Below are 27178 nucleotides of genomic sequence, written 5' to 3'. Positions count from 1 at the left end.
AAATTGATTCAAGAGGTCATACAGTACTTTGGTTTTAATTTAGCTCAACGTCAATGCGAATTAATTTTGATTTATTTGAGTATATTTCATTGGTAGTGTTCATTTTATTTATTTGTTATCTTTTTAGCTATTGCTGTAAATACAAGGAATAAACTACCATTCAAAGGTTTGGTTGGGTAAGATGTTATTTAGCAATATGTTTAAAAGTGATTTAAATAATAAATTTATTCAGCAAGGACATATTTAATTGATTAAAAGTGTATAATCTTATAAAAAAAAAGTTCAATCAAGGGCTTTTAAGTCTATATTCATCAACAAATCCTAAAAAACTAAAAATATTAAACCGCGTTTTCAGCACACAATATAAACTTTAATAATGCATACGATCATATGATGCTAGCAGCATATGAGTATGATTTCTGAGTCATGTGACACTTTAATGATCAGATTGGAGTAATTAAATAAATTCAAAATTAAAGTCATGAAAAGTCAATTAAGTAAGCACTAAATTAATAAACTGAATTAATTATAGTTTAAAACTTTTTTTAATATGTTGTTAACTTATTGTTTGGCCTTTCAAACAGATTGTGAAGGGCAAGAGCTTCCAACTTTAGCCCTAAGAATTGGGACAGCACTACACCAGCGCATGTCATCATATGATGTTGCAAGCTTCCATGTCTTATGAGATCAACAACGGTGATTGTTGTGGTTATTCCAGTTGCGTTTGTTTTTTTGCTTTTTATCTTCAGGAAATCACTGAAGGCAATGATATTGTGTTATCATAATGATATAATGTGGCAATAAGCTCGTAACTGTACAGTACATTTACACCGTGGCCATATTCATGTATGTAAACACATAAAAACAACATTAAAAATATACCAGACACTAGACTTTTCTGACAGGGTATTCCAGTGTCATCGACTAATAGATGTGAAAGTATGTTGTGGGAATACTATATATTAAAGACATTATAATATACATAAATTATATATATATGTATATATATTCATTCATTCATTCATTTTCTTGTCAGCTTAGTCCCTTTATTAATCCGCTGTCGCCACAGCGGAATGAACCGCCAACTTATCTTTTACGCAGCAGATGCCCTTCCAGGCGCAACCCATCTCTGGGAATCATCCACACACACATTCACACACACACACACACACACACACACACACACACACACACACACACACACACACACACACACACACACACACACACACTCATACACTACGGACAATTTAGCCTACCCAATTCACCTGCACCACATGTATTTTTACTGTGGGGGAAACCGGAGCACCCAGAGGAAACCCACAAGAAAGCAGGGAGAACATGCAAACTCCACACAGAAACGCCAACTGAGCCGAGGTTCGAACCAGTGACCTTCTTGCTGTGAGGCGACAGCAATACCTACCTGTTTGTTGTAAATTTTTGTAATTATGTCAAAAAATACTAAATTGTGCCTCTCCTGACTTTTGTACGCAGCCATACTTTAGCTGGTGTATTCTGTGAAATGTTTATACCCCTTGGTTACCCCTTGGAAAAACTTTTGTTTCAAGGGCTATCTATCCCTTCCCTTTAACCTTGCGCCTTCAAGCTAAAGAGATTTGGGACACCCCAATGTCTGTACCACTTCAAGTGAATGCGCAAAACAAGGGGTAGGGGCAAGGGGAAGGTCTAAGGGATAGAATTGGAATTGGGGCTAAATGACATGGGTTAAAAGAGGCATTTGATCAATAATTACTTGTCATGTGTTTGAATCAGGCAATGATGCACTATGTATTAGCAGTCGTATTGGTATTGTTTGATAAATGGCTGGGACAATAAATTGATAATTGCATTATCTTTTACGCAGCATAACGTGATTTTCCAAATGCTTTGGGAGTCTCTGAATTGAGTCTATCAAACTGTTTGAGCCTAAATTAATTATCAAAAAAGATAGGAAAAGTTTAAGCTGTTAAAAACCCAGCTTCAAATCTACTCCAGTGAGAATCGCTGTGCATTCCAAAAACCTAATCGATCCATTAGTTGCGAGACATCAATTTATAATATCAGCTTAAATAAATGGTTATTTTAGACCTCAGTATTATTGGCATGACAAAAAAAAAAGTATATTTATCGACCGATAAGATTTTGGAAAAAGAGTGATCTAACTGATTCCTTTTTTTTTTGTTTTGTTTTTAATCATCCTCTGAACAATATTGTGCCTATCAGTGTTAGGCAAGCTACTTGAAAAAAATGTAGAGAGCTAAGCTAATAGCTACTCTACTTAAAATTTAGCTTAACTACACTAAAAGCTACCCCCTGGGAAATGTAGCAAGCTAAGCGAAAAGCCATTTAGTAAAAGTAGCTTAGCTATACATCTAAGCTATTTTTGCAATTTTCATTTTTAAATCAAAGCAACTTAAATCCAAGTCAATCGTATCTTAGTGATCAATAAAACTGTCAATATAACATATGAGGGATAACTGTTCAGTTCAATTATTTACTGCAAATAATATGCTGTAATAAGCAGAAACTAATTATAGTATATAACAGCTAACACACAAAAACTAATCCTAATATATATATATATATATATATATATATATATATATATATATATATATATATATATATATATATATATATATATATATATATATATATATTTGAAGTCAGAATTATTATCCCCCTTTGAATCTTTTGCTTTTTTAAATATTTCCCAAATGATAGAGCTAGGAAATTTTCACAGTACCTCTGATAATGTTTTTTCTTCTGGAAAAAGCCTTATTTGTTTTATTGCGGCTAGAATGAAAGCAGTTTTACCCTAACCTGCCTAGTTAACCTAATTAACCTAGTTAAGCCTTTAAATGTCACTTTAAGCTTTACAGAAGTGTCTTGAAAAATATCTAGTCAAATATTTTTTATTGTCATCATGGCAAAGATAAAATAAATCAGTTATTGGAGATGAGTTATTAAGACTATTATGTTTAGGAATGTGTTGAAAAATATACATATATGGATGGATGGGTGGTACACACACAATAATATAATACTATATATACAATAATATACGATATATACTATAATATGCTATATATACTATAATATAATACTATATACAATAATATACGATATATACTATAATATTCTATATATACTATAATATAATACTATATATACAATAATATACGATATATACTATAATATGCTATATATACTATAATACTATATATACAATAATATACTATATATACAATATTATACTATACATACAATAATATACGATATATACTATAATATGCTATATATACTATAAATTACTAAACTATTTTTTTTTCACTACTTATAGCATGCTACTGCCCAACACTGCTGCCTACAGTGTATATATATATATATATATATATATATATATATATATATATATATATATATATATATATATATATATATATATATATATATATATAGTTGTCACATTCCACACACAAAAAATGTTCACATAGTTTCAGTCAAAATTTTTATATTGGCTAAAAGAACTAAAAACAAGCAAAGGTTTTTTTAGGACATTTTTTTTTCAGTCCTACAAAACAACCTCGTAGCAGCACTCTAGAACACCCTTGCAACTGCATAACAGAAACTCAGAAAACCTTAGAAAATCTAGCAGCCATCCATATCACCCCGGCAGCATTTGCAGGGACATCACTTTGCAAAAATCTATTTGACTTCACGCTTACTGCTGATAACAGGTTGACTATTTACAGAGCTGTACTTTTGGAAAAGCTTTAATTTTGCAGTTGTTCTGAGAGAAGCAGTGAATGTACGTGTTAGTTTCTGTTTTTCTGGGTCAGAGCTTTTAAGTTTTGGGTCAGCTGAGCTCCAGTCAGATGTGCCACTTTCTCTCTCTGGTGACTGAGGTGTATGTCGCAAAAACACTTTAAGCCTGTCTGCTGTGCTCTCAGCCTCGGGGGTTTCGTTTTGGGGGATCTGTGGGTGGTGATTAGTTGGAGGTTGAACATGTGACTCATGGGATTCGAGTGAAAATATGAGGGCCCTGATGTAAACATCACTTCCTCTAAACAGGGTGGTGTTTAACTCTTGGGATTGGAAATGATTTGGAGGTGATGTTATCAGCTTTATGTTGGATACACACTCTGTGACATGAAAGATGTCAGAAGAAGACTTTAAAGTTCATAATCAATACTTGCTTAGATTGTACTTTATATTTAGGTATTGTGAGGCTTTAAACTTAAAAGGTAAATCTGAGCACGGCCCTGTTTAGTGACAAATTCATTTAATGCCATAATAAATGTTAAAAATAGGAAATTGGAAGCTGTTTGGATTCAAATGTGTGTAGAAATAGTGTGTCCATAGCCATATTAGAGTAGTTTAAATACATGAAGTCTATTTTTTAAGTGTCCTAAAATTAAACCAGGATAAAGATTTAGGGGATCTTGGGGCCACCATGACGTAGCAGTGTGGTTATCCCCACCCACCAATATTGATTGACAGACATGTATTATCATGTTCTTAGTCTTCTTTTAATTTTTGAATGAGGCAATAAAGCAGGATTTACATTTAAGCACATTTACATTTTTAGTCACAGGAATAAAAGTGCTCTGACTCAAAAATTGACATATTCAGCAAACTATAATAAATAATCTGAAAACTATTTTTAGATGAAATTTCACATACACATTTTAGGGACACCAAAGATTAATTTTCAGTCTTGTAAAAAGGTTTAAGCATTATAAGTGCCCTTTAATAAAGAAAAAATCAAAGGTGCCTAAAAAATGTAATAAAGGCATTCATTTAATTAAAAAAGTAAAATTACTGTACTTGTGAGTCATTTTTAATGTAAAGCCATTTAAAGAAAGGTTTTTTTTTCTACATTACTACATTTTGAGTGCCTTGTAGTTATTACAATTAAAAATTTGAAATTCCACAATCAAAGAGCATATATAGGCTATATTCTATTTTTATTTTTATTTTTATTTTTTTTGCCTTAAGACTCCATTTAAATGTTTTGGATGGAATAGCCTCTCTGTAAAGTGCTGTGTGTCCCTGAATAATGTTTCTATGGATTTTCTTGTAAAACAGCACACAAAAAAATAAGTTTAAAATATTGCACTGCAAAAAATTAGGAGACTTTTCTACGCTGTCTCATTTCTACGCTGTAAACCCAAAAAGTTAAGGTAATGCAAACCCTTTAAGGAAACCGATTCCAACAAACCATTTAAGTTCAAAAACTAATCCTAATGAGTACTGTGAACGTAATCCATTAAGCTATTTATTTAACTCATTACCTTCAACTCTGAGTTCAAATAAGTAGAATTAACTTTCAGTACATTTTAAGCTAACTACACTCATTTCATTTGATAACATTGACTGTGAGTTTTACGGTGTAGTCCACATATTAAAATATTCTAAAATCAAGCAGCATGTTCTTCACACAAAAATATTGTCTTGTTTTTAAAAAAACCGTGTCAAAAATAAGTGATTTTATCTAACTAGCAACATAATCTGCCAATGGGGTAAGCAAAATAATCTGATTTCAAAGTGAATACTAGAATATTTTGCTTACCCCATTTGCAGATTGTTTTGCTTGTTTTTTTTTTTTTAAATCTCACTTAATTTTGACATATTATTTCTTGATTTAACAATTATTAAAAAAATTTACTAAAACAAGACAAAATCTAAGTAAGAAAAAATATATATATATATATTTTTTTTTGCATTGATTCTCTATTCTTACAAAGCAGAAAAACAAAATGACTGAAAGAACATGTGCCTCATTCTGCAGTGGGAGAGCTAAAAATTGCTTTATTAAAAAACTGAAGTTTGTCAACTCATGGTCTGCCCTTAGGCCCAAATCCTTTTAGAAGGTCTGCCTTTCAAAATGATAAATTAATTAAGCTCATGTTCTTGGAGCATATGCTTGTGCTATATGCTTAACATTTGTTCAATGAATGTCCTTTATTATTAAAATTCTACATAAAAACCCATGCAGACCATACTGCATATTCTGGAGTCCTTTCTAAGAACCTTACTTAAGAAATCTTAGATGATTTGGAAGGTCTTTTAATCGTTATATGAGAAGAATATCTGTTCAGTGACTAAATATTTAAAGATTTAAAAACAAACAATAAAAGTTAGTATTTCATTCAAAATCTGGGTAACAAGAGTATGTTTTCGAGTGCCAGTCTGCAATCTTGCTGCTGCATTTTGGTTTCTTCTTTATTTACAATGGTTTTTAAAACAGCCCCAACAATCTCAACCCATTTGTGTAACAACAGCTGCTTCAGACACCTGATCTTAAGCTCAAGTATGATCAGATGGTCTTCTTTATTGATGGCCAATGAGGGAAAAATCAGCATACTGAACACAAAAACACCTCACTTTGAACAGCCAAGATTGATTTGCAGACAGTGTGTGAATAGCTCCAAAGGGATCTATTGTTTTGAGCGGCATCACATTGTACATTCACAAGGGTTAAGTGTGCTCAGTGATAAAGGGCGATGATTCTCTAAAAGCCAACATAAAATCACTGTAAAACTAATCTTGTGTGCTAAATTTCAAATAGTCTGAAGTCATACAAGGACTAACATGTAAGCTTTTATTCATGGAAAGTCTTTCTTGCTGGGATGATCAACTTTCACTTTTGACGTATACAGAGTAGTCTATAAATGTGTCATTGCATGTTTACTGAACCCAAAAAGAAAATTACAGGATGTTGAAAGACACAAGAATGAGTAAATTACGCACAAAAGAAATAGGTTTGTTTAAACTACTTATTAAAAGGGCTGAAACAACACTTTGTTTATTATGACTGCTTAATTGTTATGTTATGTATAATTTAAATTAAATTAGTAAAAACTAATGTTAATTAATTATTTTTCATTTTGCCCAAATACAAATCGATTATATAGAACCCAGTATTTTTTACAGTCAATGACTGTTTTCATTTTGGCAGGAAAACCATAGTTTATACGTATACTTTTCAACTTATCGTGTGAAAACAAACACAGGCATGTATCATGTTTCTAGTGTTCACCTTTCTTTCTTTTACAAGCATTTGTGTTTCGTTGTTTAAATATGCCACCTATAACATTCCCTAACAGTATTGAGTCAAATCCCAGGTCGGTCTCTTCCATTTAGCATGCTGAGATGTCAACTGGACATATGAAGTGCTGTTATTAATAAAGTCTTTTTTGCTAGAATGATCAACATTCGGCAGCAAGGTGGCTCAGTGGTTAGCACTGTCACCTCACTGCAAGAAGGTTTTTGGTTCAGATCCCAGCTGAGCCAGTTGCCATTTGTGTGTGGAGTTTGAATGTGAGAGTGTATAGGTGAATCCCAGTAATGGATTGTGGCTGGGCGGGCATCTGTTGGGTAAAACAGTGATCCTTATCCACCGAGCCGTGGACCAGTACCGGTCCGGTCCAAACTTCTTGGAAAGTTTCTTTGCAAAGGGGAAATGACCCAGTGAAGGACTCGCAAACTGCCAAGGAATGGACTCGCAACCCATTTGTCAACAACTGGTGAATCCACCTCGTCTATGCTAGAAAATCAACTGCTGGAGATTGCAACTGACGGCAGCCTATGTTCGCATATGGCTTTTCTAAAGTTCGCACAGATTTGTTATTTCAATGGAGGTGTGTGGCTTTTGCTCCTGATGTGCTCACGCCTTCCAGACACACCCAGTTGAATGAATGTCGCGAGCGCACCATGAGTCACGTGACAAGAACTGACCTATCAGTTTCTTACTTGGTATGGAATATACATATTTTTATAGACTAATTATATCAGACAAACACCCAAACACTGTTGTATTTTGTAATTTAATCCGTAAATAAAACTTGTATCAGAGTGACAGCAATGTTTTTTTCAGTTTGTCATCATCTGAGAAAACAATTGATGGTTGCCTAGCAACCCACAAACTACACCCCCTGCCCCAGTCCGCAGAAAAATTGTCAAGTGTTGACTTGTCCATGCTTGATAAGTTTGAGGACCACTGGCATAAAACGTATGCTAGAATAGTAGGCGGTTCATTCCGCTGTGGTGACCCCTGATAAATAAGGAACTAAGCTAAAGGAAAATGAATGAATGATTAACATTCACTTTCAAAGCATATAGATTAGCCTATAAATGTGTCATTGCATGTTCACTGAACACACAAAAAAGTTACAGGTTGTCGAAAGACACAAGAATTGATTAAATGATTACAGTTTTCATTTTTGGTGGGAGAACCATACTTTTTTTTAAATATTTAAAGCTACACAAGAAACATCAGCAACGTGAACTTATCTTATGAAAACAAACAGACATTTATCATGTTTCTAGAGTTCGCATTTAGTTTTTTTGAATATGCAACAGTCTTACTAGCCAATTGAGTGCGCACACTTTCGTTCTGTCCAATCAGAAGTTCACAAGCAAACTATGCAGAAAACCCACAATCAGAAGCCACTTCAGAAGCATTAATAGACGAATTAATATCAAAGAAAAACGGCACATCTGTAATATGGGAATATCTTTGTTTCAATGTCACAGACACCAAACAAAACCAGGTAATTTGTAAGAGCTGTCGCAGAATTGTTGCCACAGCATGAGAAAATACAACAACCGGCACCTAAAAAAGCACCACAAGCCTCTATATGAGGAGCATCTTGCTAAAAAGTCAACTAAAAGTATTGCCAGTGACGCTCAATCTAGCAAGCAAAGTTCAATTTCAGAGTTGTTTGCTAATATAAGTTGATATCTTTTCAGTTCCTTTTTTTAACCAACAATCGTTGCATTTTAGCAGTAAGAAGCTATGATACAGAATATTGAGCTAAAACTTGACTACAAAACTAAATCTTAAATCAAATCGAAATATCTGTCAAAACAATCGAAATTTGACATTTTCCCCAAATCGGACAGCCCTTGCATGATCACATCAAAAACATCACAGGGTTTGAGTAAATAATTACTTTTCATTTTTAGCGGGAGAACTTTTCTTTTTTTAATATTTAAAGCTACACAAGAAACATCAGCAACCTAAATTCATCTTGTGAAAACAAACACAGGCCCTCATCACATTTCTTTTCTAGTGTTTGCCTTGCTTTCTTTTACTTTTAGGGTTTTGAATATGACCACCTTTAAAGTTCTCCAACAGTCAAATCCCAGGTTAGTCTCTTCTATTTGTTAGCACGCCGAGATGTCAAGCGGACATATGGAGTGCTGTTATTATTTAATGAGGTTTTTATAGTATTTTGCTCCGTCCGGGAGTCGAATCCGACAGCCTGCTGGGTTGTGGCCCACTTCTCCAAACAACAGTTATTTGTCGTCGCTTTGATGGCCGTTTGCAGTTGCGATGTCTGTATTAGCACGGCGATGATGTGTCGTAAAGGGGGTCCGAGAGCACGCAGGTGTTGTCCGCGAGGCCGTATGGCAGCGTCCGGGGAAGGAAGTGTTGCCATGTGGCTCGTTAGCAAAATGCTAATTATGTTGTCAGCATCATTAGGAGTCACAACAGCAGCCATTTTGGGAGTTTCGGTGCCTGCTGTTCTTCCTGTTGTGCCCCTGTGTGTGTGCGCCAGTGCAGGAGGCTGGCATTAAACCTAGACATTACCTCACTCCTGGGCAGACGACCCATTACGATGCTCAGCAGGCTGCAGGAGAGAGGTGAAGGAAAAAAAAAAACCTCAATACCTGATGATTATATACACACTCCCGCACACACTGCAGTGCATCACATCTGCAGGCGGCCCATCTTGGCTTTGCAAGATAGCAATCCCCCCAGTCATAAACTCTTCTCGCACAAGCAGACAATTTCCCCCTCGCTCTCCGTCTCACACGCCACATCCTGCAGGGATTTGTGCGAATATCACAGAACGCAGGTTGCAGATGGGGGAAGCGGCTGCCATTTTTATTCTTGCAGTTATATTACAGGTTATAACTGGAATGTTTTCACATGTCTGCGTCTCGCTGTTTCTCAGGACTTTCCCTCTGTCGACAGACCCGGTTGCACAATTTTATAGCTGCCACATAGACATGGGATGGTTTGTGAGGGGGAGGAAGAAGAAAAACGAAAAGAAAAGAAACCTGTCATCAAGTGAAGCTCACCATGTAATTTAGTTCTTGCAGTAATCTGTAAAACAGCACTGGCATTCTGAGGATCTGGTCATCAGCTGGTTGTTGCACATATCGGATCTTGTAATGTTTGTTATGAACTCTTAGGTAAACTGTCAGGCTTCTTGTAGAATGTGTTCAGAGGTGACAAGAGCACCGTTGTGGGATCTTTTCTAGTTATTAGTTACTTGATCATAGGGCTTCTATTTTGGGGGATGCATCGATATGGAGTTTTTGACTGAAAACTGACAACTCATTGGATTTGGAGGTTGATAGGCTAGGCAAGGCAAGTTTATTTATATAGCTCATTTCATACACTGGTAATTTAAAGTGCTTTACATAAACAAGAAATAAAAGTTACGAGTAAAAAAAATGTTAAAAACAGATAAGGTGCTAAAACAGGGTATAAAAGAATGAAAAAGAAAAGGAAGGCATGGTGTGATCTATCAGAAGTAGCACAGTGCTTATTCAGTATAGGCACAGCTAAACAGATGCGTTTTCAGTTTTGATTTATATGTACCTAATATTGGAGCACATTTGATCATTTCTGGAAGCTGATTCCAGCAACTGGAAGTGTAGTAGCTGAAGGCCGATTGTCCCTGCTTTCACTGAACTATTGGAATTTTTAATTTACTTAATACTAAAGATCTGAGTGATCTGTTAGGTTTGTTTTCAGTGAGCGTATCTGTATTGTATTGAGGTCCTTGGTCATTTAGTGATTTATAGACAAGTTATAATACTTTAAACTCTATTCTGAATGTGACTGGGTACCAATGTAAAGACCTGAGGACTGGTGTGATGTGTTCTGATTTTCTGGTTCTGGTCAGAATCCTGGCAGCAGCGTTCTGGATGTGCTGTAACTGTCTGACTGTGTTTTTGGGAAGGCCCATGAGAAGTCCATTATAGTAATCCAGCCTGCTGGTGATTAAAGCATGAACAAGTTTCTCAGTTCTCAGTGGAAACAAAGCATCTAAAAGTTTTTGAGATGAAAGTATGCTGATTTAGTTACTGCTTTGACATGACTACTGAAATTCAGATCTGACTCCAGAATCACACCAAGATTCCTGACCTTATTTTTTAGCCAAGGTGCGCATTCACCTTGAGAAGGTGAAGGCGATATATTCGTTGATGAATGAAGATACAAATTTTTCTAATTTTTTTTTCTGCATGATTGCAAAAAAAAAAAAAAACAATAGCATACAGTGAACACTTTATTTTAAAACCTTAATTTAAAAACTTAAACTTAAACCAATCTCTTAACTTTACTAATCCACTTTTCTATATCAGTGTCCTCTTATAATAGCCTCATAACATTACCCAAAATCAAAATACTAGTAAAATTAAAAAAACAACAAAAAAAAAGATATCGATATCATTAAAAATACTGTTTATCAGCCGCTACCAGTATTTCATGCCTACCTAGTAGAGCTGCACAATATTAAAAAAGATCTGATATTGCAATATTTTATTTTTTGCAATAAATATTTTATTTTTTAAATTTTAAGTTTGAATAGCACTATTTGACGTTTTTCTGGGGTGTCTAACAGTATTTAGGTACAGAAATTGAATAATCACAATGCAAAAAAAAACTTTTCTTTATCTTTTCTCGTTTCTAGTATAAATATCCACACTGAGGAAGGCTTTGTGCCGAAACGTCTGTTTGTCTGTTATCACCCGTAAAATGTAAGAAAAAGTAAAAATAAAAACAGTACGAAGCAGTTGAGTGCGAATCATTACCTTCTTTAGTATAAATATCTAAAAATAAATCTTAGATCAATAAGAATATAGTTTTTTTTTCACCTTTAGAAGTAATTATCAATTAATTAAAAGTTTTTTCCTAAAACAAGTAAAATTCTCTGCCAGTGGGGTAAGTAAAATAATCTTGTTTTTGCTTTGAAATGTAGATATTTAGACTAGAAACAAGACAAAAAAATTTTAAGTGAGAAAAACTTATTTTTTGTATAAAATGTAAAAATTCCATATAAATACAATAGTTAAATACAATTCTGTAGTTACTAGTCAACTGTAAAGCTCAAAATTGTATATCTTGTGATGAGACTATTACATTGGGATGTAATGATTAACCAATTTCACTATTAACCACGCTTTAATTCGTCATGGTTAATTAATCGTAAATACTTCTTAACACCGTGTTTCTGCACAGAACAAAACTTCTGCAACTAAACAAAGTTACACCATCTGTGTTCTAGCTTGAAGTTCCGAACGTGTACCCGAGACTAATACTCATGCACACTGAATGAACTATGGCTGAGGCTATTAACTAAGGGCCGTTGTCAAACTGCGTCTTTTGCGCTTGGGCATATCACATTTTTCCGGTGAACCTAGTTGAAAGAATGCCGCGATTCACATGACAACTGATTGATCAGTTATCTCTGCATTCGGGTGGGTGCTCCAGTTTCCCCCACAGTACAAAGACATGCGGTACAGGTAAATTGGGTTGGCTAAATTGTCCGTAGTGTATGAGTGTGTGTGAATGAGGGTTTGTGGATGTTTCCCAGAGATGGCTTGCGGCTGGAAGGGCATCCGCTGCGTAAGAATGAGCTGGATAAGTTGGCGGTTCATTCTGCTGTGGCGACCCCAGATTAATAAAGAGACTAAGCCGCTAAGAAAATAAATGAATGAATGAAACTAATTTTAGTAAAGTTTCTTATAAAGAGATGTTACTTTTTAAGATGCTAAAGTTCAGCTAAATGTTTCACTGTCCATCCTAAATAAAAAAATGACTCAATAGAATGATTTATTTTAATTTTTGACTATAATGTTTATCAGAAATAACCATTTTTACCTATTAGCAGCGTAGGCATCATTGCCGAGAATGTGAATACAGCTATGAAAAGAAACTAGGGACCACTAGAAAAAGACCGGTTTCTCATTTTATGATTGTGTTTGAGTAAATTGCAGGTTTTATTGTATTGCTGTAAACCATTGATATCCATATGAAATGTAAAATAAAAATGTTGTCATTTAAAGCTTTTTTGTTGTAAAAAATAACAAAAGGCTATTTTTAGACGTTTCTATTAGTTTTAAGACAACACTATATCATTAATTCACTCCAAATATTACGCAAAGTCATTTCTCCAAGCCCCAGTTTACATGTTAGACACTTTTTCTTTCAAAACAGTAGCAGTAACTAGACTGTAGTTAAGCTGTATGAGAGCAGTTTGTGTTGTGTGTTTGACAACAAATGTGTTTGTTCAGAAAATGCCAGAATTAAACGCATGGGTCTGACAGTAATTGCAGCTTCAACAGCTCAGAAAGCACTTCAAAAATTTCATTCCAGTAGCTCTGTATCTTGGAGTTTAAAAAATAAAACAATGGTATAAAACAGCATCTAGTGAATTACAATTGTCACAAAGAGGTGAGATGTTTTGGAAGATTCTATATAGTTTTTTTGTTTTTCAGTACTGTAATCTTTGGGTGATTATCGATGCTGAAATATATCATTTCAGCATCGATTACGCAGTGCGATCATTCAGAATAGGCACATCGAGTATACACAGGTCTGGATCATAATTTATCATTTTGCAAGTGTTCTTGAGGCCTGTGATTGTGTGTGTTGTTAAAAGCATTCAGCATCAAGACATTGTATCGTTTGTAACTGGTAAGTTAATAACAATTCATTTTATTGATTGTTTCTAAAATGAAGACTATAAAGTATTATTTTACATTTGATTCTTCAATTACTGTATACCTGAATACAGTTTGACTGCTCGGAAAACAACAAAATGTTCTTTGTTTAATTTGTGTATTTTTCTTTATTGAGTTTATCTATGCTTGTAGATTGTTTATTATAATTGCTCTCTCCTGCAGAATCATCCAAATCAATCTACAATTATTAATTTTCTCCAAATAGTTATTCAACTCATCTGGCGAAGTTGTATTCATATCGCAATATATAATACAGACAATAATTACTACAGTGTTAGATGTTTTTAATATTGTACAGTCCTACTTAAAATAAGATCTAGAAATAATAGGGGGCTCATTAATGTCCTTTCCATGCTTTTTAATTAAAATATTTAAACCCAACCAATTAAAGCATTTGTAATTCTAACTCATTTTCTTAGTCTGAAATGCTGTAATTGACTTTATTCATTTGGATGAAATGTCTTCAGACCTTCATAGGATAAGACAAATCTTAACAGTTTACTCAAGACCCATACGTTATAAATGCAGTAATTTCAGAAAATTCTTATTTTTTCTATAGCTGTACATTCAAATCAAAATCTGGTCTAGAATTCATCATTGAGTTCTCTCTTTTTCCAACAAAGAGTCCTTGACCTGATAATGTTGAAGATACCTGCTGCCATAGAAATGTTTCTAAGCAAGGAACAGTGGACACTAGGTGGCACTAAACCCATATGGTTTAACTTTTTTTTCCTTTTTTTTTATGCAAGCTGAAATTGTTGGTTTCTATCATTAAAAAAGAGCATAGTTTCTCACTTTAATGTTTTACATTTTAATGTTCTTGATATTTTTTCTGTTGTTGAAATAAATCACAACAGGTTTCTCTTACTTCATGCTTCAGTAGCATTAGCATGCTGAGAGAATCTACCTTATTGCCCCAGAGATTTCCTCCTCCTCAGACAGCCATTCAAATTCAGACTTGACCCCTAAACCCCCGCTCCCACTCCCTCTCTCTCCATGTCTGCTGGAACAGGGGGGGTGGTTGTGTCTGTCTGCATATACGTGTGTCGGGATACACTCCACTTCCAGACTAGACCTCAGACAGATAAATGTCATTATATTCCCCCGAGGGATGAATTACTAACAAGGGGTGAAATTTTCAAAGTTGAAATTTCATGTCGGCATCTATATGACCGCAGGAATTCTAGACATGTTTTTATTCAGAGGATATAAGTATTGTTGTGGTCATAATTTTGAGATTTTTATTTATTTATTGTTATTGAAAGGCTGTTTTTGGCTAATAAAAATGTAAAAATTTACTGTTGTAATGATGGGTTTTTAAATGCAACAAAATGTGCAAATTTAACACATTTAACTTTACTGCTTTAAAGAAATCAGATGCATTTAATTGAAAGTGGCAAGACATTTATTTTGTATGAAATATTATTTTATTTTTATTTTTTATTTCACCTTTATTTATTTCAGTTGTGACATTTGAACAATTATTTATTAATAATATTATAAACATTCATTCACTCATTCATTCATTCATTCATTCATTCATTCATTTATTCATTCATTATGTTTTCGGCTTAGTCTCTTTATTAATCTGGGGTCGCCACAGCGGAATCTGATGTTAAATTAATTTAAAAACAATAAATGTTTTCTTAAGGACTGAATTGACAAATTAAAAATGTATAAAATACTTGCCATCATAGGAACAAATTACATATTAAAACTGAAATTGATACATTTAAATTTAAGTCAAGTCAAACTTTGTTTATATAGACCACTTTTTAAAAACAAGTGAGCCAACGTGCTGTACAGAAATATACAACGAAATAAGCATAATAGTAAATAAAATAACCAGTTATTAAGCTCAGGTGTCAAATGCCAATGAAAAAAAATGTTTTAGGAGCTGATTTAAATGAGAACATGGAAGAGGCCTGTGTAACGGGCAGCAGCAAAATCATTCCAAAGTCTAGAACCTACCACACCGGGATAATAGTAAAATGGTCAAATTGCGTCATGTGCCTCTCTAAATTTCTGTATTCATACCTCCTCAATACCAGTTTGCAGTAAAATCATGTAAATTGACTTTTGAAGCATAGGACAAGCTTCATTAATTGTTATTTGTATTATTAGCTGTTTAAAACCTTTTTTCATGTTTTTAAAAGCACGAAACAGAATTAGTGCTGTTCAGTACATGCTCTCTATGGATGTACGTTCCGACCAATTTCAAGAGCAGATCTACGCCCTTGACCTGATAGTCCCTTACATACAGCGCATTACAGTAATCTAATCAAGTGGTCATAAAAACATGGATTACTGTTTCAAACTGTTTCAAAACCTCCAAAAAAAAACTTTTATTGACAGCGTAAGCATCAAACTTTACACCAAATTGCACAACATGTACCACCACTTCCTCCACTTTAGCCCAGTCTGGATTTGTGTGTTTTAGCATTGCCCCACAATAAAAACCTATATAGCCGGCAGGTTATTTATAGCCGGACTGTAGTGGGACTGAGTGGTGGGGGGTGTGAGTGCTGTAGTTCTGGACACATGTGCTCTGTGTCGCCAGACAGCGGGTCAAGCCAAGGTCAGACCCCTACAATGCTCGCCTTGACTGCTTGTGTCTGGCATTAATGGGGAGGTGTAACACTAGACACCCGTGCGCTGTGCTCGACCACCCCCTTCAGCTGAGAGAGAGAGAGAGAGAGAGGGAGGGGGGGAGAATAGCTCCGTCAGCTCCATCTCACAAACACTCTGCTTTCTGTCTTCAACCGAAGGGTCAGAGAAAGAGACCGAGAGCTGAGCAGTTGAGTTTAGTCAGTCAGACGCAAGTGAAGCGCTTCCCCGAGAGCATGTAGAGAATCAAAACAGCATGTCAAGGCTTCTGCCGAGGGCTTTCAGTCTCGGCGCGGGCTGTTGGACGTTCACACACCGGCTGGATCGCGCACCGGTTTAAGTCTCTCTCGTGCTCCATGCGAAACCTCACCGCACCGGATGGCTCTAACGTCACATGCGGATCCCAACTCCAGGGAATGGAGATTTGTAAGTGTTTTTTGACTTATTATGTCAGACTTGCTTGCGTTTGTGACGTGTGCATATGCGACTGGAGCTGTAGCTTGTAGTTTAACTCTTGAGTATTTGCCTTAATTTCGCCCGCAGTCACGTCTGGCTGTCAGGACTGATCAGCTGCTTCACGCGCATTACATTTCTGTGTATGTCTGATCTTGGCTCGCTTGCGCCTCTGCAATCTGCTTTTGAATGCGATTGGTATATGTGAACTTAGGAGACGGTGTTGATCTGGGGCAAATGTCTATTACTTTATACAAAGAAGACACAAGATTAATGGTTTAAGAAGAGACATTTATGGATTGTTGTTTGGAGATGTTTATATTCATAGCATTTGTTTAGCATTCATTTCTTGGTCAAGTTGAGTTTGTTGAAAATGGAATTTCGTTTTTACTTTAGATAAGACTTAGTTTGTGTAGATATATGACTGTATTAGCCATTGTTTTAAGTCTTCTTAAATAAAATTATACTAAGTTATTAGACACTACCATTCAAAAATGTAAGTTAAAATGGAAAACAGTGCTTTGTTAGGGTTAGGGTTTGCATTTAACGTCTGCATGACGTTGTGGGGTAATTAAAAAGATGCAATTATAAAAAAATGAATGCAAATTCAAGTTTAAAATGGCATGTTAATAAACTATTAAATTATATATATTACAACCAAATTACTACTAAATTATATATTACAACTACTGGCCTGGCAATCAGTTGTTGCTAGATCAGATATGGTTGCGGCCGGAAGTTAACGAAAATTATTTATATTATTTATTAAATTTCAAATTAATTGTTTGGTCTACCCCCACCTCAACTCTAAACCTAACCATCATAGTAACGTAAAAACAGTAGTTGTACCGAGAATTATTTATGTTATCTGTTAAATTACCCAATAAATTGTATTTTTTAACATCTACTGCTACCCCTACCCTAAACCCAACCATCCAAGTACTGTAAAAATATTAATTATTGATATACAGTGTCCTAAAAAGTGCACTTCCTGCCGGCCATGTTCCTATCCAATCTTTACCCTGGCAATCCACTTGTTAAGTCGTGACGTATGGAATACCGTTTCTGTGTTAAAGCCCCCACTCATTTGAAATGTGAAAATATTCGTTCATGACCCCTTTTTAGTCATATCTTACATTAAAATGAATTTTGTTTAAAATCATGGTGTACATATCAGTCTCTGGACTTGCTGCATCACAGACACCAATATTTAACAATTTCTAAAAAAAATTAATCACTTTCTGCCCATCGGATATTAGGTATAGTTATATATATTGCGATCGTGATTTTCGAAAGTATTACATCGCTTTATAAACATTTATTATTAATTTGTTGAGTTTTCCCATACAGTCTGACAGAGCACTTGGACCAGAAAACCGCTTTGCATGACGTCACACTTAACAAGCGGATACAAGATTGATCATAATTTTCGATTGTTATGGGTTGTGTGATACTTTTATAAAACATACGGTTTAGTACATTACTATCAAGTATACTTATATTTAACAAGGATGATCAAAAGTGAAAGTGCAGGCATTTATAATGTTGAGGTAAAAAATTAAATGAAATGAGAATTAAATCTGCATATTAGATTGGTTTCTGAAAGGTAATGTGACACTAAAGACTGAAGAAAAATTGGTTGTACCACCATAGAAATACATTTGTCTTTTTTTTCTTTTAAATTGTGATAACATTTCACAATTTCAGTAGTTTTTGTGCACTTTTTTTAATGCTTGTTTTAGAAGTTTGGTTGCTTCATTTGATTGCTACAGTAAGTTGTACTTGTTTACCAGTGAAATTCCTTCATCTGGAATGTCTTGGCTGCCATTTGGACGTACGATTTGATATTAAATTATAATTTGGCTGAAGCGTTGTATAACACTATTAGTACTTGTGTCTGAAGCGCTGCTGTCTGTCTAGATCTGATCTGGTGTTTTCTTTGTGCACTGGCCTGTCCATGATGGTTCTCTGAAACACAGACTCTTTCTCTGTTCTTGGAGTGAAAAGTTCATATTCTGTCTGGATCATAAATTATAAATTTAGGCCCGGGGAATTCCCGCTCAGCCTTTCAGCAGATTCTCCTACTCTTCACATGCTTCAGAATGTGGTGCTGCAAAACATGAATGTACAGCATGGTTTCAAATGTTTGCCGTTTTTGGATACTTCAAATGCGCTTTCAAAACAGCCCAAAAGGTGCAGGTCTGACGGAAAATAATATATTGAAAGTTCCTAGTCGAAAAAATCCTCAGAAAGGGAGCCAAAGAGAAAAGCAGCCTCTCTCCCAGTCATGGCTTCACATTGAGCTCAACGCACTGAAAGCTGGGCCGGGTTAAGCAGCCCTGAGGTGCCACTATGAATTATTGATAAAGGCTAGTGTCGTCATGCCAGTCTGAGTGCTTTTGGCATTACCCAGGATGATCCGGATGCCCACGCACAATGCCCTGCTTTAGCAAGACTGGCCTCAGCTCAGTTCAGCTCAGATTCTGAAATGTAGCCGATGATTTAGATTTTTTTTTTCATGTAATCGGATCTTTAATGTTGACTTTGTGTTGTTGCATGACTTATTATTATAGCATTTTATTTGTCAAAGTCTTTAATGCAGTCTGCCTAAAATTTTTAATTTGAGTCTTGATTTATTATGTTCAACAGTAATAAGCACTTGAGCCAAATTGTTTTTGGGTTCTGTTGTTTATTGTATGCTGTAGTATTAATGTGCAGTTAATAAGGTAGCCTAGTTTTTTGTTTGTGTGTCTTTTTCAGGAAGAATAAGTGGTTTTATTCAGTTACAGAACAGCTTTTTGTACTTTTCTTTCCCAGTGATGAATAAAAATAATAATCATTTGTTAACCATGGATGCATTTGTTTTTGAATGTACCATAATTATGGGAAATATTATTAGCAAGAAACAGTATATGAAGTGCCATCTGAAAATTTATTCTAATATTACCATTTTTTCTAAGGATTCTTTATCTTTGTTCAGACATTTCACTTATATTGTAAATAATCAGTGATGGAAAGAATACTAAAAACAGAATACTTAAGTAAAAGTACCTTTACTTGCCTAAAAATGTAGTGTAGGTACAGTAAAAGTATCTGTTGTAAATATTACTCAAAGTACAAGTAAAAAGTAGACCATTTAAAAGTACTCAAGAGTAGTGAGTATTGCTCTGTGAAAAGCTGATGCATTTGCATGTAATTTGTGGATTTGTGTGTAAACGTAACATTCTGTTGTGCTTTTAGTTATTGGCAAGCAGGCACACAACGCCACAAAATATTTAATATTAGATTAGATTTAGGTTGTGACGTCAAAATTCAATGTCTAGCTAGTGTCCAAGTACAACGTTATTTTGATGTTCAATAACGATGTCAAATTACGTTGATATTTGGTTGATTGTAGGTTGTGTTGGAAAGTGGCCAAAATCCAACGTCGATCCAACATTTAAACCAAAGTTATATTGACATCAAATACTGACATTTATTTGTAAGGTATGGCAATCAAAACCCAACGTTGGATAGATGTCCATAGAACGTCCACACAACGTCAAGCTGTAACATCATTAGATGTTGATTTTAGGTTGGATGTTGGATATTGACATAGGCTTGACGTTGGGTTCTGACATCAACCCGATTTTAATTTCCAAACCAAATTGCAATGTCCCCACGATGCTGGGGTACAACATCAATCTGACGTCATGTTGACATCTTATGCCTGCATGGTGTTTAAGGCCATTTCAGTCATCAAACAGTAAACATCCGTCATCTTCTCATCAGTGACAGGCATCTAAACAGTCTCTGGGTCAATACATGTAGGCTTTAAACATCTCCATTTTAAACAAGGTCTTCTTTTGGACACTTTTAATGCTTCCAAACAGTTTGATGCAATTTACCTCTTTACTCCTATGTGCGATTTAATTGGACAGGAATCACAGGACTGGTTTTTCTAATCCCCATAGACAAGAAAAATAAAGTAGTGGCTGCAGGTTGAAGGAAAGTAGTGGAGTAAAAGTACAGATACAACACTAAAAAAAGTACTTAAGTAAAATATACACATTTGTAAAACTACACAGTAATTTACAATGCTTGAGGAAAACTACTCAATCACAGTATTTGTAACTCAAAAACTCAATTTGAGTATTTGTAATCTGGTACTTTACACCACTGTAAATGAGTTATTTTCAACATGAAATAACTGAACAAACATAAGAGGCTTAGAAAAAATGCTCATTTTAGAAGAAAATTGCTGATGACACTGAGGTTTTTGCATCTGAACTCTTCATAGGTTAGTTCATGTTAACTCAAAGTGCATACAATAATGTTAACATGCACAGAATTAAAGAGTTGAAGATGCATTGCTAAATGAAGAAATATGATTTTTAATGCTGTGCAAGCATTGTTTGTAATTTGTAAACATTAGTAAATGCATAACCATAAATGTATTACCTTTATTGTAAGGTTTTACCTAGTTATTGTATAAAAATACAGTAAAAATAATAATTTAGCAAAATATACTTAAGTAGATTTGAAAAAGCTGTTTATTACCATCACGTAACTGTATGAAGAGTCATTATTCTGATCTTTAATGTCACATGATCCTCTAGAAACCATTCTTATATGCAGAGTCTTCAAGAAGTATTGATAACGCTTTAGCTAAGTCACAATTCAAGCTATTGACTATTGGCTTATTGCTGGGATCAGACAGAATCTGCTGACATCTTTTGCTATTTTTGTGCAAAATTTTGTAAAAAAAAAAAATAATTGAAAAATCTGTGGATTTATAAGGAATGATTTTGCGAGTATCATAACTAAAAACTTAATATGTTAAATAAAAAAATAATATTTTTTTAACCTTTATTTAATGTTTACAATGCAAATCCAATTAGATCAACTTATTTGGTAAACAATGCAAGTCTCTCATTAAGTAAGTAAATCATATGAACAATTTCATATTAATCAATAATATTACTAAAAATAATTTAAAAACAGAATACATATAAATTTACACACTTTTACACAAGTAAATAAATAGACTCGATGAAGGGCTAAAAATCAGCGTAAATTTGTGGATTTCTCAGCGTGCAGATTCCGTGTGAGCCTAAGATGTTAAGCATATTTAAAATGTTATCTTGTACCCCTAACCCCAAACCTAAACCCTTACTTTTAATAAGCAGCTAATTAGCATTTTATTGGGCTAATAAATGACTTTTAGTTAAGGGTTATTCAATAGAATGAATTGTGACAAAATATAGCATTGCAGTAATATTTCTTGTTATTCTAAAATTTGAAAGCAGCTCTGCCGTTTCAAATTTATGTAACATAACAGCGCTTCTTCACAGTAACACTTAAACTCTTTAATCCACACGTCTTGGCTCCAAGCGATACTCAAACCTGTAACCCAGTGCGCGGCAAGCTCATGTTCAGCTTGAAGCTCTTAAAAGCAGACGTGCAGCTGGTGCAGGATCAGCCTGAGGGAGTGACTCATTAGCCACAACAGCCAGGGTATACCACAAAACGATCTGTGCTTCGTTAGAAATCCATACTTTGTTCTTCTTAGCACTAAACAGGACCACCCATGAAGGACGAAGAACTTTTTCGTAATAAGTCGAAGGGTGTGGCCAACAACGACAACACTGCTTTGAGAAATAAAGAAACGGCTTTCATTCTTCCTTCATACTTTTCTCCATCTCTCACTTTCTCTTTTCGCTGAACCCGCTTTTTGGTGAACTTTGTCCCAGTCAGTCTCTAATGTTCTCCGATGCTGTATAGTGTAATTCTCAGCACCAAAGCAAGCTCTTCCCCGCAAGTTCATCTGGCGGTCATGAAGGAATGTTTCAGAAAGCAAGCTTCTTTTCTTTTTTTTTTTCTTCTTCTTCCCTCCCTCGTTCCAACAGATCTTTCAGAAACTCCCTTCACAGTTAAGTATGCCCTAAGGCAGACTGTTCCGCTTCTTGCACCTTTTAAAACAAAATAAAGACCAAAAAGAAAAAAAAGAAGAAGAAAAAAACGTGTCTGGCAAGGTTTTTATAATCCTGGTCATGGTTGTTAGAGTTTTGAGGGTTGTTGTTTAGACCACGGCGTGCGTGTTTAGGTCGCCACACCTCATCTCTTTTTGTCGCATCCACCCATAACCGTCCAAAATAAGCACTGGTTATATTTGGCTGAAGTGAACTGTGATTATGAGGAATCCGTAATTATACGTTATTGTCGTAAAGAAATGTTTCCAAAGCTAAAACTTTCGATATCTGCGCTCTTTTTAAAGCTTTGCCTCTTTGTCGTCATCTCCATTTGTAACCCGTAATGGCAGTTATTTGAGGAGTTATGAACTAGTATGGCTCCTCAGTGTGGATAAAAAATGTGGGTTTTTTTGTAGTATGTGAGGATACTGTACTTCGCAATCACACATTGTCTGTCTTAAAGGTTTGACCCAAACAAGAATTTTCACCGGAGAATGCAGATTAAACAAACGAGTAAGATTGCTGCTGTTTTGAAGAACATAGAAGAAAAAACAAACTATTTCAACATCGTAATATATTGCCTTACCAATATTGATTAAATCTAAATATCGCTTAGCTTGCTACATTTATAGAAATGTAAAAAAAAAAAAAAGAATATTATTAGAACTTTAAAAAATCATTCAATTAAAGAGCCGCTTGACTAACACTATGGCTGCTTGATTATAGAAAATATTATCAAACTTAAATTCTTCATTAGGCAATGCAGTGGCGCAGTAGATAGTGCTGTTGCTTCACTGCAAGAAGGTCGCTCGGTCGCTGGTTCGAACCTCGGCTCAGTTGGCGTTTCTGTGTGGAGTTTGCATGTTCTCCCTGCATTCGTGTGGGTTTCCTCCGGGTGCTCCGGTTTCCCCCACTGTCCAAAGACATGCGGTACAGGTGAATTTGGTTGGCTAAATTGTCTGTAGTGTATGAGTGTATGTGTGTCTGGATGTTTCCCAGAGATGGGTTGTGGCTGGAAGGGCATCCGCTGCGTAAAAACGTGCTGGATAAGTTGGCTGTTCATTCCGCTGTGGCGACCCCGGATTAATAAAGGGACTAAGCCGACAAGAAAATGAATGAAGGAATAAATTCTTCATTAGTGGGCCATATGACCAAAATCTTTTGGATATGATTAATTTAAAGGAATAAAGCCTGCTGCCACTTTAACAGTCACACTGATTCGATTTACTAGCCACAGCCATATCACTATGCAGTCCAAGACCGTTTATTCACTGAAGCCAAGTAGGGTTGAGCCTTTTTGGTTCCCTGGATGGGAAACCTAATTGGAAAACTAGGTTGTTGTTGGAAGTGGAGTTAGTGAGGCCAGCAGGGGGCGCTCAACCTGTGGTCTGTGTGAGTCCTAATGTCCCAGTATAGTGAAGGGGACTGTAAAGTGTCAGTGAACACTGTGTTTTGTATGAGACGTTAAACCAAGGTCCTGACTCTCTGTGGTCATTAAAATGCCATGGCATTTCTTGTAAAGGGTAAGGGTGTAACGCTGGCGTGTTCTGGCCAAGTTCCCTTACCCATCACGGCTTCCCAAACATTCCCATCCACCAAATTGGCTCCATCACTGTCTCTTCACTCCCCCAATAGCTGGTGTGTGGTAAGCGCACTGGCGTCGTTGTCCTGTGGCTGCCAAGTAGCATCGTATCATCCAAGTAGATGCTGCACACTGGTGGTGGTGTGGAGACCCCCCTTTATGATTTTGAGGCACTTTGGATGTATGGCCATACATAAATACCCACATTACATTACATACTGTTGCATTTTCATTCTCAACTCTTTATATTAATTTGTTCTATGGCAAACAAAGGTTTGTATGAATAATAACTAAGCTCATTTTGACATGAATTAAAATTACATTTTACATGTGAAAAAAAGGGTTCATGATCAACACAAGATCTCTTTTGCACTTTTAAAAACATTAATAAATCTGAAACGCTTCAATAAATCAAGCACATCCTGTGTGTTGCATAATTTTAGATCATTTCTATATGTAACTGGGCTTTGCGGAGGAACCAATGTGGACTGCTGGAAAGGGGGCAGGCTATTAAACAATTAATTATTAATTTATTATTAATTTATTATTATTATTATTATTATTATTATTATTGGTAATGTAACAATATCAGCATACACTTTGTAACCATTACAATTCCATATGAAGAATAGGAGAAAATTGGTAAATAATATTTTCCTCCATTTAATGCACTCGAAGGCTAAATAATCAGTCAACTGCAGCATCCACATTCCACACATGCTACATATCGTATAAATGTGACTTCTAAATATAGACCTGACATAATAATCTAAAGACAATTGACTGCAAACACATATTACATTGAAAATCAACCAATACCACACAGATTAGAAAACATTTCATTACAAGCTGGTCATTATGAATCAGGCAAAGGTAAGAAGTTAGTTATGAACACTTGCTGTTATCTCCTTATTCAGAAATTGATTTTGAATCATTTTTACTCTCCAAATAAAAATAAAGTTCTGAACTGCAGCTTTAAATAATCTGGTTATTGAGGGTGAAAGCTCCCGTGTGGCATCTCTGCGTTGGCGAACGTGGTTCAGATTGTCTGTGCTGTTTGTTTGATGGTTCCTCTGCGTGGCTGGGCTGAATGCCCACTCTCCTGGTGCCCAGCAGGGTGCCAGTCTGCCAGCTTGTTTTGTGTTGTTCTCTCTCTGTCCCCGCATGCCTTTGGCCTTTCATTTCAGCACAGACAACCTGTGTGATCGCTCCTTTTTACAAACGCCCTCAGACAAATTTGTCAGACCTTTTTTGGAAATTTTATTACGCCAAAAGCCATGCGTGTTCATAAAGCAAATGAAATGCCACGTTAAATCAGAGCCAGAGTGACGAGTGCTCCATATGAAAGGTGCATGGATCCTCTGTCAAGTAGTAAACAGTCAAAACGATCATCGACGCTCTCTATTCCCTGTCAAAACACTTGGATGTAACGTAGGAGTGTCTTGACCGTGATAGACACGCTGACAAACAAAATCAGCCGACTTGTCAATTTAATCCGTCTCTTCAAACGTCCTCTGCAGCAAGACGTAGCCTTGGGTTTCGGTTTGTCTTGTGTAATGATGTATTTGCTGTTGTAAAGTAAGCCGTCTAGCCTGCAGGTAGTCAGTTCTGGCTCCGTTAGCAATATGTCTTGATGATTGAGTAACTATCCAGATGCCTGGTTTGTTACGTACACTGCTGTTCAGATGTATTTTTAAACCACAATGTATGAATGTATGAATGATGATAAAGCTTTTTTAGCTTTATTTATTCATTGTTGAGAAATGTTTCTTATTATTATCAATGTTGCACTTGATTTATTTGATCAATCTTTCTGAAAATGTATCTAAAAATCTTAAAGGGCACCTAGGATGAAATTCATTTTTTGGAGGCTGTTTGGATAGAACTGTGTGTAGTATAGTGTCCACAGTCATCATGGTGTAATATAAAGACAAATCAGTCACTCTTTTTTATATTTCCTGATGTTAAAATAGGATCCAAATCCCTCCCGTTTAGTGGCTCACTGCAACTTGACATAGGAGTGCGGTTTCCCCACCCACAGAATTGATTGACAGCTGTTTATTTACATGTCTTCATAGTGGAGCATATAATCATATCAACAAGACAGGACATGCGCAAAGCAACTGGGATTAAACGATCTGTTCAGCTCTCTGTGATCATCAATCATCATCAAATGTGATCAAGAATTAGTTTTACAAGCTAAAAACTTTTTAAAACAGTGCATGTTTGAAATGAATTACAACAATTTAACCATCTTTATCACCACGTTATAGTACAATTACAAAAGAATTTGATTCAATCTTGATTTGTGGATGTTAAATCTGGTTTATTTTGTACATTGAAATAACGGATATCAATACAGCAGTGGATATCAACCGGTATCCTGTCACATTTGCAAAGCCCACTTTGACAGGCACATGGGAATGGTGGGTGGGGAGAACTAGCATCAAACACACAGGAAACAAAAACAGCTACACCGTGTTCAAAGCAGAAAATTACAATATTCTGAAAGCTATAATAAATAATCTGATGAGTGTTTTGAGCTGAAACTTTCCAGACACATTCTGGAGACACAAAAGACTTCAAATAAATCTTGAAAAGGGGGTAAAATAGGGGTCCTTTAATGTAAAATAGTGTTATTGTCAAGAAACGACTAAAAACTCAACTATTTAGTCTCCACTTCACTTCCTAATCTGCAATTGCCTCTCTGGATATACCACTAACTGTACTCACTTAAAAAAAAAAAAAATTACTAATACTTTCCTTCTTAGACTTTACAGACCTGAAACTTGCCTATAGCACTTATTCATTGTTG

The 27178-nt window shown here is 35.3% G+C and overlaps 1 protein-coding gene across 3 annotated transcripts in view; it reads left to right on the top strand.

Moving 5' to 3' along the window:
- Nucleotides 1-27178, top strand: part of ldlrad4b (low density lipoprotein receptor class A domain containing 4b) — a 114133-nt gene that overhangs the window by 61333 nt on the left and 25622 nt on the right. Inside the window, exon 1 of one of the 3 annotated variants that reach the window (NM_001326526.1) lies at nucleotides 16535-16803. The exons of the other annotated variants lie outside the window; for them this stretch is intronic. Coding sequence (NP_001313455.1) covers nucleotides 16734-16803 — 70 coding nt within the window. The 5' untranslated portion in view covers nucleotides 16535-16733. Of the gene's footprint in view, nucleotides 1-16534; nucleotides 16804-27178 lie in introns of those variants that run through there. 3 annotated transcript variants of the gene reach the window in all.

Source organism: Danio rerio, chromosome 16 (assembly GCF_049306965.1).
Source record: "Danio rerio strain Tuebingen ecotype United States chromosome 16, GRCz12tu, whole genome shotgun sequence".
NCBI lineage: Eukaryota > Metazoa > Chordata > Actinopteri > Cypriniformes > Danionidae > Danio > Danio rerio.
This window is presented reverse-complemented; position numbering and strand designations above follow the sequence as displayed.